The following is an 18,716-nucleotide window of genomic DNA, read 5'->3' on the forward strand; positions in this document are numbered from 1 at the left end:
CTCCAAGGGAAGTTAGGTCAACCTACTCTGCCACTCAAGGAAGACTGATCCTGAAATGAGTGCTCCCTAGAATGTTCCTAGAGGTGACCATAGAATGCAAGCTCAGACTGACAGTGATGCAGAGGCTCCTGTGTTAAAAATGAATGGATATGAACCCTAATTCAGATTGATGGTGGAGTTATTGCTTCTACAATTGCTTCTCCAAGGAGCATGGACATTTTCAGGTTGATCCATACCTCCAGTCTGTTTCTGTCTTTTTTTAGTGGATAGGGATCTGGGGAGGTGAGATTTCAGGACACATTGGTGAGGTTGTCTACCCAGGGAGATCAGGATGGCATCATGGTAGCATCTAAATGTTGATGCTAAAAAGCATTAAGATATAAAGCAGGACAAATTGCTTAATAATCAGGAACCTAAAGGTAAGATTAGGGCAGATGGAACTTAGGGTCTTCATATGGGAAGAAACTAGAAAGTATATTATAGGTATATTCCAATGGGTCCATGACTTTACTAATTTTTGCCTGAGTCCAATAGCATACTACTTATCTGTTAAAATGATGAAGTCGAGAGTCCCGCGGTAGTGCAGCAGATTATATATATGTGGCACAAAGCACAAGGACCAGCATAAGAATCCTGGTTTGAGCCCCTGGCTCCCTACCTGCAGGGAAGTCGCTTCACAAGCAGTTAAGCCAATCTGCAGGTGTCTGTCTTTCTCTCTCCCTCTGTGTCTTCCCCTCCTCTCTCCATTTCTCTCTGTCCTATACAACAACAGCGACATCAATAACAACAATAATAACTACAACAATAAAACAACAAGAGCAACAGAAGGGAATAAATAAATATTAAAAGAAAAAAACTTAAAAAAAAAAACATGATGAAGTCTTCTCCCTTGCATCATGCTGGATAGAACTTAAAGACCTAATGCTAAGTGAGGTAAGCCAAAAAGGGAAGGACAAATACCAAATGACCTCACTTATAAGAAGCTTCTATTAAATAGATACATAGAGTGAGAACACAAGTGAAATGTTGATAGAGCATAGTATATATTGCATTAAAACAATGGCCTCTGGAAAAAGAGATGAAGGAGGGGATATAGAGAATTTGCATAATGGAATTATACTCATGTGTCAATGTCTGCACTGTAAACCATTAGCTTCTTCTCAATCAAAAGGATTTTAAAAAGATAATTCAGGAGTCAGGCAGTAGCGCAATGGATTAAGCGCACATGGCACAAAGCGTAAGGACCAGCCTAAGGATCCCGGTTCGAGCCTCCGGCTCCCCACTTGCAGGGAAGTCACTTCACAAGCAGTGGAGCAGGTCTGCAGGTGTCTATTTTTCTCTCCCTCTCTGTCTTACATTCCTCTCTTAATTTCTCTCTGTCCTATCCAAAAATAATTACAACAGCAACAATAATAACCACAACAATAAAACAAGGACAATAAAAGGAGGAAAAAATGGCTTCCAGGAGCAGTGGATTCGTGGTGCAGGCACAGGCACAGGCACAGAGCCCCAGCAATAACCTTGGAGACAGAAAAAAAAAAAAAGAAGAAAAAGATAATTCAAAGCCACACATAAGATAACTAAATGCAGCCTGATATGATTGTGATACTCAGGCAAATAAGCAACTTGGAGGTCAAAATAGTTGTTAGCTGTTTGCCTGTATTCGATAATATATGTGTATTTGGCAAATATTCTGTACAAAGACATTTTTTGCTAGCAAATTTGTGTGTGTTAGTGCCTGACCTGTCACTTGTTTAGACATATGAGAACCATTACTTTTTGTTTATGTCTTTACTTCATAATATCAGTATCCAATTCTTTTGTAAATTATTTCATATCCTGTATCATCATTAGACTCTGTGCTTGAGTCTCAAGTTTCAAGAGATCAAAAGCAACAAAGAATACGATCACTGATGTGTTGGAGGAAAATTTATATATTTTAAAGTCCTTTATTTAGTTAGTTTTAAATAGTATATTTATTTTATTTCAATGAGAGAGAGAAAAAGAAAGTGAGATAGAGACTCTGGCTTATGGTAGTGCAAGGAATTAAACCTGGGACATGGTAGCCTCAGTCATGAAGCTCTTTATATAATCATTATATTATCTTTACAGTCCAGAATTCATGTTGATGTTCCAGTTAAGTCAGGTAAAGGTGATGGTAAAATATAGACAATAAATCTACATGAACTTGTGACTTTTATAGGAGCACTTTATTCCACAAAGACTTTTTTATTTTTTCAGTAACGTATATGTAGACCATCCTGCATAGATCAGCTGATCTCAGGAGAATCAAAATGTTTATCTAGGAACTGCTTCATAGGAGAAATAGTTAGTACGGTATACTTATTACAGAATGGTTGGGTTCATCCTGAAACACTTGAGAATAACTAGACTTCTGAGATCACTTTGAAGATTTTACCTTGAAGCTATGTTTTAAAACAGTATATGCTTAATATTTTAATTTTTACCTTTAAAATCATTAAAATTTTAAATCAAAACCAGAAATTTCTTAAGTCATTTAGCATGGATATTAGACTAGATAAATTCTGAGAAGAAAAATGTTGAATGTTCTTTTATGAATTTAGATATTTACATTAAAATTTTCCATAATAGGACTTATTTCTATAAACTCTTAAATTGTGAGATCTATTCTTTATCTAGGTAATACACAATTTCTTTGGTATAGCATAAGTCAATTAAAATATAAATCTAGACATAAATAAATGGGGAGTAGTGCAGTAAATAGAAAGACCTGTCTCAACACAAGTAATGGGCAAGGGTGAGTAAGGGTGAGGTAAACACATTGAGGATTGACTTTGAGATTTGCAGAGTTTGCAGTAGTCAGCCAGAAAGATCTTTAATGTAAATGGCTAAGAAAACTAAGTTGGGAAGAATCAGGAGTATTTTTTGTGGTAGTGGAAGAAAAAAATTGAGAATTAGTGAACGTATAGTGTAAACAGACAACTGACCTTGGGATGTATATATGTATGTATGTATGTATGTATGTATGTATGTATGTATGTATGTATTTTCATTGGTGTATAGTCCTAGTGAGACTAAAATTAGAGTTGACAGTTATCACATACAGTTGTTATGGTAATGTCTCCAGATAGTTTTCAGGAGGAGTCCAACTATACTCAGGAATGTATGGGGAAGGGAGAGACCTAATTAAAATTTGGTCAATAGGGTTTGCTTTCCTGATTGGTCAGCAGGGGGGTCTGCTTCAGCAAATCATTCATGAGAAAAAGAATAGGCATCTGGAAGGTATGCTGAACATCCTTGTATATCAAGGGCATCAGCTTCAAATCTAAGTGATAAAAATGTTTGGTTCTCTGTAAATAGCCACCCCCTGAAATGCACAAAAAAGCAGTACTCTTTATAGGAGCAAAATTAACATTGTCAATATCTTCTTTTTCTCCAAAGTTTTGCACTGAATGTTTCACTTAGTTGTTTAAATGCTAGTACAACATTGTCATCTTCATCATCACATAATTCACTTAATGAAACCCTGTAAAAGATAAAATGTTAAACTTTTGTCAATCTTATTTATATTTAATGATACTTAGTGGGCTACATGATCTTCAAATACAGAAAATGTTTACTGTACCTGATGGACTGAATCACTAAAGTAAAGTCTCTGATTAAATTAAAGGCATCACCCATATTCAACCTATTAAAAGAGAAGACAAAGTAAAATTTTATACATAAGTCTGTTTTTTGTAGTGTTCTTATTCTACAGTAAAGGGAATAATGAATTACCTGAATTACTGACCTTTCCAAGAACAAAATTAATCCAAACACAGAATGACTGTAAAAAAAAGTGTTGGGGGTGGAGCCAAGATGGCGACTTGGAGACAACACCTGGTGTGAGCACTGCAAAGAAGCTGCTTTCAACCTGGGATTATCAGTGAGACCATCAGGTTCCAGATGCTACTGTGATGCCAACCGGACTTCCCTGGGCAGGGCAGATGACCCCACCAATGTTTCCTGGAGCCCCACTTCCCCAGAGCCCTGCCCCACTAGGGAAAAAGGGAAATAGGCTGGGAGTATGGATTGACCTGGCAACACCCATGTTCAGTGGGGAAGCAATTATAGAAGACAGATCTTCCACCTTCTGCACTCCATAATGACCCTGGGACCATACTCCCAGAGGGATAAAGAATAGGAAAGCTATCAGGGGAAGGGATAGGATATGGAGTTCTGGTGGTGGGAACTATGTGGAGTTGTACCCCTCTTATCCTATGGTTTTGTCAGTGTTTACTCTTTTATTATTTTTTAAATTATCTTTATTTATTTATTAGATAGAGACAGCCAGAATTCAAGAAAGAAGGAAGAGATAGAGAGGGAGAGAGACAGAGAGACACCTGCAGTCCTGCTTCACCACTTGCAAAGCTTTCCCCCTTAGGTGGGAACCTGGGGCTTGAACCCTGGTCCTTGAGTCATAGGACATCACTGTGGAAACTAGGTGTGGCATCTTTAAGTGTTTTATCACTTTCTTCTCCTCTTGACTTGAACTTCCACTGTTCTGATTTGTGTCTCTGAGAACTGGATGCCAGATGTCCTGAGTTTATGTGTTATCATTAAGATGATAACCCAAGAGTAAGTACTGGCTTGTTAAAGGATTTCTGCAAAAGGGTATGGTGTATGTAAGCCAAATAGCTATTTTGTACACATCCATGCCCAAATACTCATTCTGGCAAGTGGTTACTACAGTCTTCTTGTCCAGGCCTGAGTCAGAGGGAGGGGTCAGAGAGAGAGAGAGAGAGAGAGAGAGAGAGGAGAAGGGGAGGGAGAGATCATTACATAACACAACATTTAACACAAATATCAATAAATAATTTTAAAATATAAAATGTCATACCAATTATCCAAGGTCAGAGCAGAAAGGGAACCATTTTTGTAGAAGTTCAATGCATATGCATTCAGTGGAAATTTCCTGTGATACTGATCATATTTATTCATATAAAAGAAAGGGACATTCCTGATAGACACATTAATTGTACGTAACATAACCTGAGAAGATAAATTAGATTTATAGAAAGTTAGTATTTTTAAATGTCATTTAATATATTACTAAAATTAAATGTTGTATTTAGGTAACTTAATCAACTCAGAATAGTTTAATAAATTATGAAATATCAAAATAATATACTAAGGGTCTCAAATAAATAAATCACTACAAATTACTATAATTTGTTTTAATAAATAAATTAGATCTCTAATTTATTTGCTTTTTAGACATCACAACTATACTATAAATACTTCCTATTTCCATTTTCCTTGAAAAACTATTCTTTAGTTTACAAGCACATATTGCTTGTAACATAACAATAATACTGTTTATTCTTCCCACTTCTTAACATATATTTATTTTTTTTCTGTCACTTTGAAGATAATTATCTAATTTTGGCAATGACACATTCAGTCATTATATATATATATATATATACATATATATATATATATATATATATATATATATATGTTTGGATAGATAGAGAGAAATTCAGAGAGAAGGAGATATAGAGAGAGACAGAGAGACACCTGTAGCCTTGCTTCACCACTGATGAAGCTTTCCCCTTGCAAGTGGGGACCAGGGGCTTGAACCTGGGTCTTTGCATACAGTAATGTTCCGTCATTTTCTATAAAACATATTGATATTCTTTTTTTAGTATTTATTTATTTATTTATTTATTTATTTATGAGAAAGATAGGGGAAGAGAGAGAAAGAACCAAATATCACTCTGGTACATGTCCTGCCAGGGACTGAACTCAGGACCTCATGGCTGAGAATCCAATGCTTTATCCACTATGCCACCTCCCAAACCACTGTATTGATATTGTTTCAGGGATTAGGTTCACTATTTCCAGTCATGGGCTGTAAACAATGTGATTTATCTATTATTTTTAGAATTTACAAATGTCTGATACAAATTTCTTTTTATTTTATCTAAAGCTCTTTTACTTTAGTTAACATTATATTGTAATATTATCTAAATTTGAGGCTTTTAGTAGTAAACTTAACGTAGTATATTCTGTTTTCTATATAAAATTATGAACACACAAAACTTAGATAATGTTATAATATAATGTTAATTAAATTAAAAGAACTTTAGACCAACTCAAAAGTATCGTCAATAATATCTGTACCATCTGCCAGAAATGCTCACTCTTGAGAATCATTTCAGGAACTACTGAGTTCAGAAGGCACTTGGACATTAGGGAAGCCCTGCGGTATACCATCTGAGCGCAGTCTGTGTTGGCCTTCATTTTTTTTTTTTGATCCCTTAAATATATTTCGTGATAGTGTAAAAGAAGTCAATTGTACAGTGAATTTATCTTAAGTGAATACATAGGATAAAAGAAAGTGTCACATCAAAATTCACATACATCATTTACCGCATTGATATCAAATAAATCCTGATCAGTTATATTGGACAGGCAAGCAAATGGGGAAATACCAGTTCTGCTTTCAGTCCCAGGCATCAAATGAGAGATCAGCTCTGAATCTTCAAATTCTTTTCCTGAAAATTCTAATAAATAACAAATTGGACAGTCAAGTTAGAAACTAATTTTCTTATGAAACGTAAATGACTTAAAGCAAGTCATACTGGCTTTTACTATTATTACTAGATTAAGTCCTAAAGCTTTTTTTTTTCCTAAGCATGTAGTCAGATCATCACCGAGAAGACATTTTTCCTAAACAAAGCTAATTCTGGGAGCTGCTCATAGTTCTATTACTTATAGTCTATGAATTGTTGCAAATGGGAGACTGCATGTGAACACAGAAATTAGATGATATCATTTACAAAATGAGAAACATGCTTTACCGAGTATCAGTGGATCTTAGGATACCAAGTCAAATAACAAAGTTATTTACATATTCTTTAGAATATTTTTCTTGTTAGGCTGGCCAGATAGCTCACATAAGTAATATAACTGCTTTGTGCTCAACAAGACTCATATTCTAGCCTGGTGTCCCCTATACTGAATTTAACACTGATGCTCTGGTATCTTTCCCCTCTTTCCCTGTATTTCTCTCTTTTTCTTTCTGTGTGAAAAAGTCAGTGCAGAGTAGTGAAACTCAAGCAATGACAAAAAAAAAAAGACAAAATAAAGTTTCACTATGGGAGATGACTATGGAGTAGAAGTTCTTTCAGATTGTACTCTGTATAAAATAGAGGGAAGAATCACTTGAAAATTCAATGAAATACAACCAGGATCTCTCCAGAAACTCACTAAGCCACAGCCATCAAGTTGCAGATGCTACTATCATTTCATCCTGAACTCTCTGGACAGACAACCCCACCAATGTGTAGCTCTGCTTCCCCAGAGCCCTGCCCCACTAAGTGTTCTGGTAGAAAAAATAGTGAACAAGGATACAAAGAGAAAAAATTAGAGGTAGAAGCAAACATATAGACAAAACAACAGTGTGGACAACAGGGCTGGGGTACCAGCAGCACAGCTATATGATTGAGTTAGTGGTACTTGTCTCGTTCTTTCACTGTCTGTCTCATAAAAGCAAAATAAATAGTTTTAAGATTATTTATTTACTTTTTTTTTTTTTTGCCTCCACGGTTATCGCTGGGACTCGGTGCCTGCACTATGAATCCACTGCTCCTGAAGGCTATTTTTCCCATTTTTTTTTTTTGCCCTTGTTGGGCTTGTTGTAGTTGTTATTGTTATCATAGCTGTTGTTGTTGTTGGATAGGACAAAGAGAAATGGAGAGAGGACGGGAAGACAGAGAGGAAGAGAGAAAGATAGACACCTGAAGACTTGCTTCACCACTTGTGAAGCGACCCCATGCAGGCGGGGAGGTGGGGGCTTCAACCTGGATCCTTATGCCAGCCCTTGGTGCTTAGTGCCACGTGCGCTTAACCCGCTGAGCTACAGCCAGGCCCCCTACTTTTGTTTTAAGCAGGGTACTATTCAGTTCCAGTGGTGCCAAGATTGAACTTGAAACTACTGTTTTCCCAGCCCCAAATACATACATCTTTTATTATTATTATTGTTTAATTTTTTTTAATTTATAAAAAGGAAACATTGACAAAACCATAGGATAAGAGGGTACAACTCCACACATTTCCCACAACCAGAACTCTGTATCCTATCCCCTTCCCTGATAGCTTTCTTATTCTTTAACCCTCTAGGAGTATGGGCCCAGGATCATTATGGAGTGCAGAAGGTGGAAGGTCTGGCTTCTGTAATTGCTTCCCCGTTGAACATGGGCGTTGACAGGTCGATCCATACTCCCAGCCTGCCTCTCTCTTTCCCTAGTGGGGCAGGGGTCTGGGGAAGTAGGGCTCCAAGACACATTGGTGGGACTGTCTGTCCAGGGAAGTCTGGTTGGCATCATGCTAGCATTTGGAACCTGGTGGTTGAAAAGAGAATTAACATACAAAGCCAAACACTGTGTAGTTAGAGCTGTATGTGTTTCTTCTAGAGACTGTAGGAGAGAAATTATTTCCTGGTTTTTCCAGATTCTATAGTCTGCTAAACACCCCTTTACATGTGACTCTAAATATTGGAAATAAAAGACTAATCATGCCTGTTAGCTGTCAGAGCCAATAAACAGAGAGGAAGATGGGGGTGGCAGTGGGGAAGGCATAGAGTAATACAAGGTCTGAGAAACTACTTAGAAAGTGATTTGCAGAAGCAGCTTACTCTTGGAATGTCAAGTTGCTGCTGCAGTACCCAGGAATCTAATAAAACTGCCATTTTTACTATTGAAACCTCTGCAATGTTTTTTGTTTGTTTGTTTGTTTTTGTATACAAACTTTGATACATTTTCAAAGTTGGGCTAGATGGCATACCCATCTCTTTCATTGATTTGAATTTCTCTTTCTTTCATTTAAAAGCATCCTTTATATTACACTAGTTATACCCAGATAATGTAAAATTATCTCCATTACAAGGCTGGTTCATTAGAAAACAATTAAATCAATAATCTTAGCTCTCCTGTTATTACACAATGCATTTACACATTCTCAGGATTAAGATTCAGACATAGAAATTGCTCCTGAAAAGTAGAGTAGATAGATAATATATTCATATCTCCAACTCCCAGATGTAAGCAATTGCCTAGGAATACTTAAATTAATTTTTACCTTCACTTGATTCATTAATACTAATTTCTCCTTTCATAATTGAATGAGCTGGGCTGTTCATTTGTCATTTGTCCTTCATAAGCTTTCTACATTTCAATATAATAAAATATAAATTAATATGAGTCAACTAAATCTTGATTTACTACTAAATTTTTTTTCTCTTAACCTCTTATAAAGGTAAGAGTAAGCAGAATTCAGCAACCTTCACATTTCTTTGTTAATGCTTCCCTCCCCTCAATTTTAACCCTAGAGAACCAAGTATGTTATCTATTATATGCTATTTTCCTTTTCATTTGTTCTGTCTTTTCATCAAAGCCATGAGCAATGTCTTGACTTCTCAAAGTGTCCAATAGTACTCAAGAAAATACAATGTATACATGGCAATTAATAAATGCACCAGTTACTTATATTCCCAATTTACTCGGAAATTAAATTTTAAGAGTGTCACTATCTACTAAATGACAAATAGCACAAGAGAAAGTATATTTTAGAATAAAGATAGATAAAAAAAAATTGATTTGTCAGCTCTTAGTGACACTAGAAAATACAGAAATATTTCAAGATTTAGTGTCAATTCAGACTCATGGGGGCTCATCTAGTTCCAGATTAGACATTTTTAGTATATATTTTCTACAATATAAATCTGGGAAACTATGGTAGATCCATAAATAGCTTATTATTTTTTGCAATATATATGTTTTAATTTTCTGAAGATTAGATTTACCTCAAAACATTATGTATTTTTACTTCACATTCTATTCATGCCCATTCAGAATCTTACCAATTTCTGAGAGAGGTAGTTGATATTCTTTTTTCATGTCAGCCAAGTTAGAAATTGTTAGGAGGAAAGAAACAAAATTTTTTTGAATTCTGTTGTTGTATTCCTCTACCACTGTAGCAAAATCTTTGGGAAGATTATCTAAAATTACCTAAGAATAATGAAAAATATTAATTACATTATTAAAAACAATAAGATTACTGAATTCTGTGAGACACAAGGTTGTAGTATCTTTAAAAGTTTTGATGACAATATATCTCTAAGTATATATTCTATTATGTTAATCAAAGTATAAATACAATAATTAAAATCACTCACTGAACACTCAAACACTAATTGGAAGAAATATATTTACTCTATGTTAATAGCTGCATTATTCACAATAGCCAAAAGAGTGGAAGCAGCCTAAAGTCCATCAACAGATGACTGGCTAAAGAAATTATGATACATATACATATATACGCATCATAGATTATTACTCTGAAATAAAAAAGATGATATTGTATCCTTTGGGACAAAAGAGATAGAACTGGAGGTGATAACGCTTAATGAAATAAGTAAAGAGATTAAAGATGAAAAACAACTATAAGATGGTTTCAATCATATGTAGAATCTAAAGATCTGATTTACATGTACCTGAAAAAAAAAAACCCAGAAAAAAGTCATATGTAAGACTTGTGAAAACTATGGTAGTGATCTTTGAGAGGCTGGATGGTGGGGATATGGAACTTCCTTAGTAGGTGTGGTGTAGAATTATACATTGTAATCTTAAAATCTTATAACAAACTATCAATAACAAATAAAAACATTTTAAAAAATCACTTACTGATACTACCATTAAAGGTTATAGATTCAGTGTATATAATTTCCCTACATTGAAAACTCTTCTCTAAAGATTTTATATATTTATTGTAATGAAAAAGAGAAACCAAAGGATTAGCCATTTCTAGAATATGCATTTTATAAATATAGTTTGCAAGTGATGACTCACTAAACTATTATTAATTTAATAATTTTCTAGTTTTACTTTGTTAGTAACCAATCATTGCTTCTGTAAGTAACAATAATTAGGAAAATGAATGCTAACACATAACGACAATTTTCTGTATGTCAAACACTATTTTAAGTACACTGTATATATCAGTAATAAGGCAATGATCTGAAATAGGTATGTTGTATATTCTAATTTACAGATAAGAAGGAGTACTGAGTAAAGTGACTTATTTAAAGATATTCCTGTATCAAGTGGCAGAGTTGGGGAGGACCCCAGAAATCTGGTTTCGCTTATTTTTATTTTTTTAATTTATTGACTAAACACAGAAAAAAAGAGATGGGAAAATAGAGGAAGGAGAAAGAGACAAACCTGCAGCACTGTTTCATGACTCATGAAGCTTTCCCTCTGCAGATAGGGACTTGGAGCTTGAACCCAGGTTCTTTTACATTGTAACATGTGCATTCAACCAAGTATGCCAGGAATATGACTTGAAAGTACTTTAAGATTTGACTTCCGGAGGCGGAGCTACGAGCAGCAGATCGCTTTCTCTCCTCTCCTCTCCTCTCCCGGATCAACTAGGAATACCAAAGGAGACCACCCGGACCGAAACAAGACAGGACTAGAATGACCACAGAAACCCAGTAAATCACCCGTGAGTACAAACACGCGTGGCTGGTGACAGAGAGGAGAGAGGGGCTTAAGGAGAGATTAAGTGACTGCTAACAGTTCGACAGTTTGTCAGTGGAGACACCACCTCCAGTCTGCTCCACCAACAAGGGGACAGCTGAAGGGAGGAAAGGACTCCCCAGAGACTCACCAAGTACAACTCTGAGTCTCCATTGCTACTACCCTCAGAATCTGGAGCAGCAACAGGGAGGGACACCGGGGCACAGAGATCTAACCGGGAAACTCAGGAGAAGACCTAGCTGAAGGGCTGTGAAAGTCTCTTTGCATAACCACTGGATTATCTCTGCCACACCCTGCTTTATCTCTTGGTCAGGAGTCATTGATTAAGCCAAGAAGCCTATTGATAGTTTAAAAGCCCTCAGGCTACCATAGCCTACAGGGGGAAAAAAAAAGGCTTTTACACCACTGAACTCCAACTCAGGGATTGAAAAAACTGTTAACTTATATAAAATGGTTAAAACAACAAGAAAAAATAATGGAGACTCGAACCAGGACAAGAGTCCAGCTAAAAGTCCTCCAGAGGGCGAAGCACAAAACAATGAGTTCAACATCCAAACATTAGCTAAGGAAATAATAACAGGAGTGAGTAAAGAATTTGAAAAAATTGTAATCAGAACTGCAGGAACAACAAATGAGAATATGGAAGAAAATTCTAATAATCGCATGGTTATTAGAGAGCTGAAAGCTGAAATACCTGAGCTAAGAAGGCAACTAGCTGAACAAGCTAAAACAGTATCAGAGCAGGGCAACAAAATAGATGAACTCCAGAAAGCAGTAGAGGGCAGAGAGAATAGAATCAATGAGGCTGAAGACAGAATTAGCAAGATTGAGGATGAATTAGAGACAACTAAAAAAGAAGTAAGAGATCTCAAAAAGAGATTAAGAGATGCTGAAAACAACAACAGAGTCCTATGGGATGACTTCAAAAGAAACAATATACGCATTATTGGCTTACCAGAGGAAGAAAGAGAAGGGGAGGAAGAAAGCGTTCTCCAGGCCATAATAGCTGAAAATTTCTCTAGTCTAGACAACACCAAAGACATAAAGATTCAAGAAGCCCAGAGGGTCCCAAACAGAATTAACCCAGACCTAAAGACACCAAGACATGTCATACTTAGATTGGAAAGGAATAAGGATAAAGAAAGGATCCTCAAGGCTGCAAGAGAAAAACAAAGAGTCACCTACAAAGGAAAACCCATAAGATTAGCAGCGGACTTCTCCATACAAACACTACAGGCCAGAAGAGAATGGCAAGATATCTATCGAGTGCTCAATGAGAAAGGCTTTCAGCCAAGAATACTATATCCTGCTAGATTGTCATTCAGACTAGATGGAAGCATCAAAACCTTCTCAGACAAGCAATAGTTGAAGGAAGCAACCATCACCAAGCCTGCCTTGAAAGAAGTTCTGAAAGGTTTCCTATAAACAACCAGACCACCACAAATAGAACATATATCAAAACACTCTAAAACTCTACAAGAATGGCGTTAAAATATCTTCAATCTTTGATATCAATAAATGTGAATGGCCTGAATTCACCTATTAAAAGACACAGAGTAGGAAGATGGATCAGAAAACACAACCCAACAATATGTTGTCTACAGGAAACTCACCTAACGCAACAAGACAAACACAGACTTAAAGTGAAAGGATGGAAAACTATCATTCAAGCCAATGGCCCACAAAAAAGGGCAGGAACAGCTATTCTCATATCTGACATGATAGACTTTAAAATAGATAAGATTAAAAAAGATAGGAATGGACACTACTTAATGCTCAGAGGATCAGTCAATCAAGAGGACTTAACAATTATTAATATCTATGCACCCAATGAGAAGCCATCTAAATACATCAAACTTCTACTGAAAGAGCTACAGCAATATATTAACAGTAACACAATCATAGTAGGGGACTTCAACACCCCACTATCTCAACTTGACAGATCATCCAGGCAGAAAATCAGTAAAGACATAAGGGAGCTAAATGAAGAGATAGATAAACTAGAACTATTGGACATTTTCAGAGTCATTCATCCCAAGAAACTGGAATACACATTTTACTCAAATCCACATGGATCATTCTCAAGGATAGACCATATGTTAGGCCACAAAGACAGCATCAGCCTATTCAAGAGCACTGAAATCATCCCAAGCATCTTCTCAGACCACAGTGGAATTAAACTAACACTTAACAATCAACAAAAGATTAGTAACAGTGTCAAAATGTGGAAGCTCAACAGTACACTTCTTAACAACTTCTGGGTCAAAGAGGAAATCAAGGAAGAAATCAAAATGTTTCGAGAGTTCAATGAAAATGAAGACACAAGCTATCAAAATATTTGGGACACAGCTAAAGCAGTCCTAAGAGGGAAGTTCATAGCTATACAAGCACACATTAGGAAACAAGAAAAGGCACAAATAAACAGCCTGATTGCACATCTTAAAGACCTAGAAGAAGAACAACAAAGGAACCCTAAAGCAACCAGAAGGACAGAAATTACTAAAGTTAGGGCAGAAATAAATAACATTGAGAATAGGAAAACCATACAAAAGATCAATGAAAGTAAATGTTGGTTCTTCGAAAGAGTAAACAAAATCGACAAACCTTTAGCCAGACTCACAAAACAAAAAAGGGAGAAGACCCAAATAAATCGGATAGTAAATGAAAGAGGAGATATCACAACAGACACTGCAGAAATTCAACATATCATGCGAGGCTTCTATGAACAACTATATGCCACCAAGTTAGAGAACCTGGAAGAAATGAATGATTTCCTAGATACCTACCAACTTCCAAAACTAAGTAAAGAGGAAGTGGATAACATGAACAGGCCCATCACAGCTAATGAAATTGAAACAGTTATCAAAAATCTTCCCCAAAATAAAAGTCCTGGACCAGATGATTTTACAAATGAATTCTACAAAACTTTCAAAGAAGAACTAATACCTCTACTTTTAAAAGTCTTCCAGAAGATTGAAGACACTGGAATACTCCCTGCCAGCTTCTATGAAGCCAACATCACCCTGATACCAAAAGCAGACAGGGACACAACCAAAAAAGAAAACTACAGACCAATATCTCTGATGAACATAGATGCGAAAATATTGAACAAAATTCTAGCCAACCGGATACAGCAGTATATCAAAGAGATTGTCCATCATGACCAAGTGGGGTTTATCCCAGGCATGCAAGGTTGGTTTAATATACGTAAATCAATCAATGTGATCCACCACATCAACAAAAGCAAGACCAAAAACCACATGGTCATATCAATAGATGCAGAGAAAGCCTTTGACAAAATACAACATCCCTTTATGATCAAAACACTACAAAAAATAGGAATAGATGGAAAATTCCTGAAGATAGTGGAGTCTATATATAGCAAACCTACAGCCAACATCATACTCAATGGTGAAAAACTGGAAGCATTTCCCCTCAGATCAGGTACTAGACAGGGCTGCCCACTATCACCATTACTATTCAACATAGTGTTGGAAGTTCTTGCCATAGCAATCAGGCAGGAGCAAGGAATTAAAGGAATACAGATTGGAAGAGAAGAAGTCAAACTCTCCTTATTTGCAGATGACATGATAGTATACATGGAAAAACCTAAGGAATCTAGCAAGAAGCTTTTGGAAATCATCAGGCAATACAGTAATGTGTCAGGTTATAAAATTAACATTCAAAAGTCAGTGGCATTCCTCTATGCAAACACTAAGTTAGAAGAAATTGAAATCCAGAAATCAGTTCCTTTTTCTATAGCAACAAAAACAATAAAATATCTAGGAATAAACCTAACCAAAGAAGTGAAAGACTTGTATACTGAAAATTATGAGTCACTACTCAAAGAAATTGAAAAAGACACAAAGAAATGGAAAGATATTCCATGCTCATGGGTTGGAAGAATTAACATCATCAAAATGAATATATTACCCAGAGCCATCTACAAATTTAATGCTATCCCCATCAAGATCCCAAGCACATTTTTTAGGAGAATAGAACAAATGCTACAAATGTTTATCTGGAACCAGAAAAGACCTAGAATTGCCAAAACAATCTTGAGAAAAAAGAACAGAACCGGAGGCATCACACTCCCAGATCTCAAACTGTATTATAGGGCCATTGTCATCAAAACTGCTTGGTACTGGAACATGAACAGACACACTGACCAGTGGAATAGAATTGAGAACCCAGAAATGAGGCCCCACACCTATGGACATCTAATCTTTGACAAAGGGGCCCAGACTATTACATGGGGAAAGCAGAGTCTCTTCAACAAATGGTGTTGGAAACAATGGGTTGAAACATGCAGAAGAATGAAGCTGAATCACTGTTCACCAAATACAAAAGTAAATTCCAAGTGGATCAAGGACTTGGATGTTAGACCAGAAACTATCAGATACTTAGAGGAAAATATTGGAAGAACTTTTTTCTGCATAAATTTTAAAGACATTTTCAATGAAACGAATCCAATTACAAGGAAGACTAAGGCAAGTATAAACCTATGGGACTACATCAAATTAAAAAGCTTCTTCACAGCAAAAGAAACCACTACCCAAATCAAGAGACCCCTCACAGAATGGGAGAAGATCTTTACATGCCATACATCAGATAAGCGTTTAATAACCAACATATATAAAGAGCTTACCAGACTCAACAACAAGACAACAAATAACCCCATCCAAAAATGGGGGGAGGAATTGGACAGAATATTCACCACAGAAGAGATCCAAAAGGCCGAGAAACACATGAAAAAATGCTCCAAGTCTCTGATTGTCAGAGAAATGCAAATCAAGACAACAATGAGATATCACTTCACTCCTGTGAGAATGTCACACATCAGAAAAGGTAACAGCAGCAAATGCTGGAGAGGGTGTGGGGTCAAAGGAACCCTCCTGCACTGCTGGTGGGAATGTCAATTGGTCCAACCTCTGTGGAGAACAGTTTGGAGAACTCTCAGAAGGCTAGAAATGGACCTACCCTATGACCCTGCAATTCCCCTCCTGGGGATATATCCTAAGGAACCCAACACATCCATCCAAAAAGATCTGTGTACATATATGTTCTTGGCAGCACAATTTGTAATAGCCAAAACCTGGAAGCAACCCAGGTGTCCAACAACAGATGAGTGGCTGAGCAAGCTGTGGTATATATACACAATGGAATACTACTCAGCTGTAAAAAATGGTGACTTCACCGTTTTCAGCCGATCTTGGATGGACCTTGAAAAAATCATGTTGAGTGAAATAAGTCAGAAACAGAAGGATGAATATGGGATGATCTCACTCTCAGGCCGAAGTTGAAAAACAAGATTAGAAAAGAAAACACAAGTTGAACCTGAAATGGAATTGGAGTATTACACCAAAGTAAAAGACTCTGGGGTGGGTGGGTGGGTGGGGAGAATACAGGTCCATGAAAAATGATGAATGAAATAGTGGGGGTTGTATTGCTAAATGGGAATCTGGGGAATGTTATGCATGTAAAAAAAAAAAAAAGAAGTAGAAACGCAAAGCAGAAATTGACTGAGTTTGGAGTATGGCACCAAAGTAAGAAAGTAGAAGTATACTAGAGTTTGCAGTGAGTACCTCCCTAATACCTCCTCTCCACTTTTACAAGCTTTGGGTCCATGATTGCTCAACAATTTGTTTGGCTTTGTATGTTAACTCTCTTTTTAGTCACCAGGTTCCAGGTGTCATCAGGATGCCGGCCAGACTTCCCTGGATTGAAGACACCACCAATGTGTCCTGGAGCTCAGCTTCCCCAGAGACCCATCCTACTAGGGAAAGAGAGAGGCAGACTGGGAGTATGGACCGACCAGTCAACGCCCATGTTCAGCGAGGAAGCAATTACAGAAGCCAGACCTTCTACCTTCTGCAACCCTCAATGACCCTGGGTCCATGCTCCCAGAGGGATAGAGAATGGGAAAGCTATCGGGGGAGGGGGTGGGATATGGAGATTGGGTGGTGGGAATTGTGTGGAGTTGTACCCCTCCTACCCTATGGTTTTGTTAATTAATCCTTTCTTAAATAAAAAAAAAAAAAAAAGAAAGTACTTTAACATAGTCCATGTTCAATCTATCTACTTTCCTAATGATTATATTTCACTGCCATTTAACAAATATTAGAATTACCAGAATAACATTTTCAAATAATTGTTAAATTGAACACTTACTATCTTCTAATTTCAAACATAACTGTTCCTTGAATATTATTTTGTAATTAAATGTGATTTTGTTTGAGAACATCCTTGGTGAAATAAAATGAGACAGTCCTATTACTATCTTGCAATCATCTCTCCCAGGAATAGAATTTCCATTTTTAAAACAAGATTTCTATGTTGTTTTCCTCTGCGAACTCATTGTACATATTAAGAACTGACTAAGGCACAACAAAGAATAAAGTCATGAATAACAGAAAACCTGGCAATTGGGAAAGTATGACAGCACTGCATGCTGTAATAGAAACATTTTGCATTTACTTAGAATTGCAGTATACAGTTTCCTTACCAATGTATGAGTGGATTTCTTTGCAAAGTTATTCACAGAAGGAGAATAATATCTTCTTCCAAAAAGATTTGCTAACACCACCACTAATTTCTCCATAACTTCTTCAGAAAACGTCTTTTGGCCTATTTAAAAAACAGTAAGTTTTCAAAATATTAGGTAATAAAATCCATCATGCTGGAGAAGGACTTGTAGACCTATTTCATAGGAAGATGAGAAATTGTGTCTTGGTATCTTGGGCAGGATAGATAGCATAATGGAGACTTTCATGTCTGAGGCTTTGAAGACCCAGGTTCAATCAATCCCCTGTATCATAAACAAAAGCTGCTTAGTGCTCTGGTAAGGAAGGAAGGAAGGAAGGAAGGAAGGAAGGAAGGAAGGAAGGAAGGAAGGGAGGGTAGAAAAAAGGAAGGAAGGAAGGAAGAAAGGAAGGAAGGAAAAAAGGAAGGAAGGAAGGAAGGAAGGAAGGAAGGAAGGAAGGAAGGAAGGAAGGGAGGGTAGAAAAAAGGAAGGAAGGAAGGAAGAAAGGAAGGAAGGAAAAAAGGAAGGAAGGAAGGAAGGAAGGAAGGAAGGAAGGAAGGAAGGAAGGAAAAAAGGAAGGAAGGAAGGAAGGGAGAAAGAAAGGGAGAAAGAAAGGAAGGAAGGAA

General features: G+C 36.7%; 1 protein-coding gene across 1 annotated transcript in view; it reads right to left on the reverse strand.

Annotated features, from left to right (window-relative positions):
- Window positions 1–2,637: 2,637 nt before the first annotated feature.
- Window positions 2,638–18,716, reverse strand: part of LOC103114806 (probable ATP-dependent RNA helicase DDX60) — an 83,839-nt gene continuing 67,760 nt past the window's right edge. Inside the window, exons 33-38 of the mRNA XM_060171615.1 lie at window positions 18,073–18,194; window positions 9,890–10,037; window positions 6,391–6,533; window positions 4,862–5,013; window positions 3,608–3,670; window positions 2,638–3,508 (exon numbers count right to left, since the gene is read on the reverse strand). Of these exons, the coding sequence (XP_060027598.1) occupies window positions 3,400–3,508; window positions 3,608–3,670; window positions 4,862–5,013; window positions 6,391–6,533; window positions 9,890–10,037; window positions 18,073–18,194 (737 nt within the window). The 3' untranslated portion in view covers window positions 2,638–3,399. The remainder of the gene's footprint in view (window positions 3,509–3,607; window positions 3,671–4,861; window positions 5,014–6,390; window positions 6,534–9,889; window positions 10,038–18,072; window positions 18,195–18,716) is intronic.

Source organism: Erinaceus europaeus, chromosome 2, assembly GCF_950295315.1.
Source record: "Erinaceus europaeus chromosome 2, mEriEur2.1, whole genome shotgun sequence".
Taxonomy (NCBI): Eukaryota; Metazoa; Chordata; class Mammalia; order Eulipotyphla; family Erinaceidae; genus Erinaceus; species Erinaceus europaeus.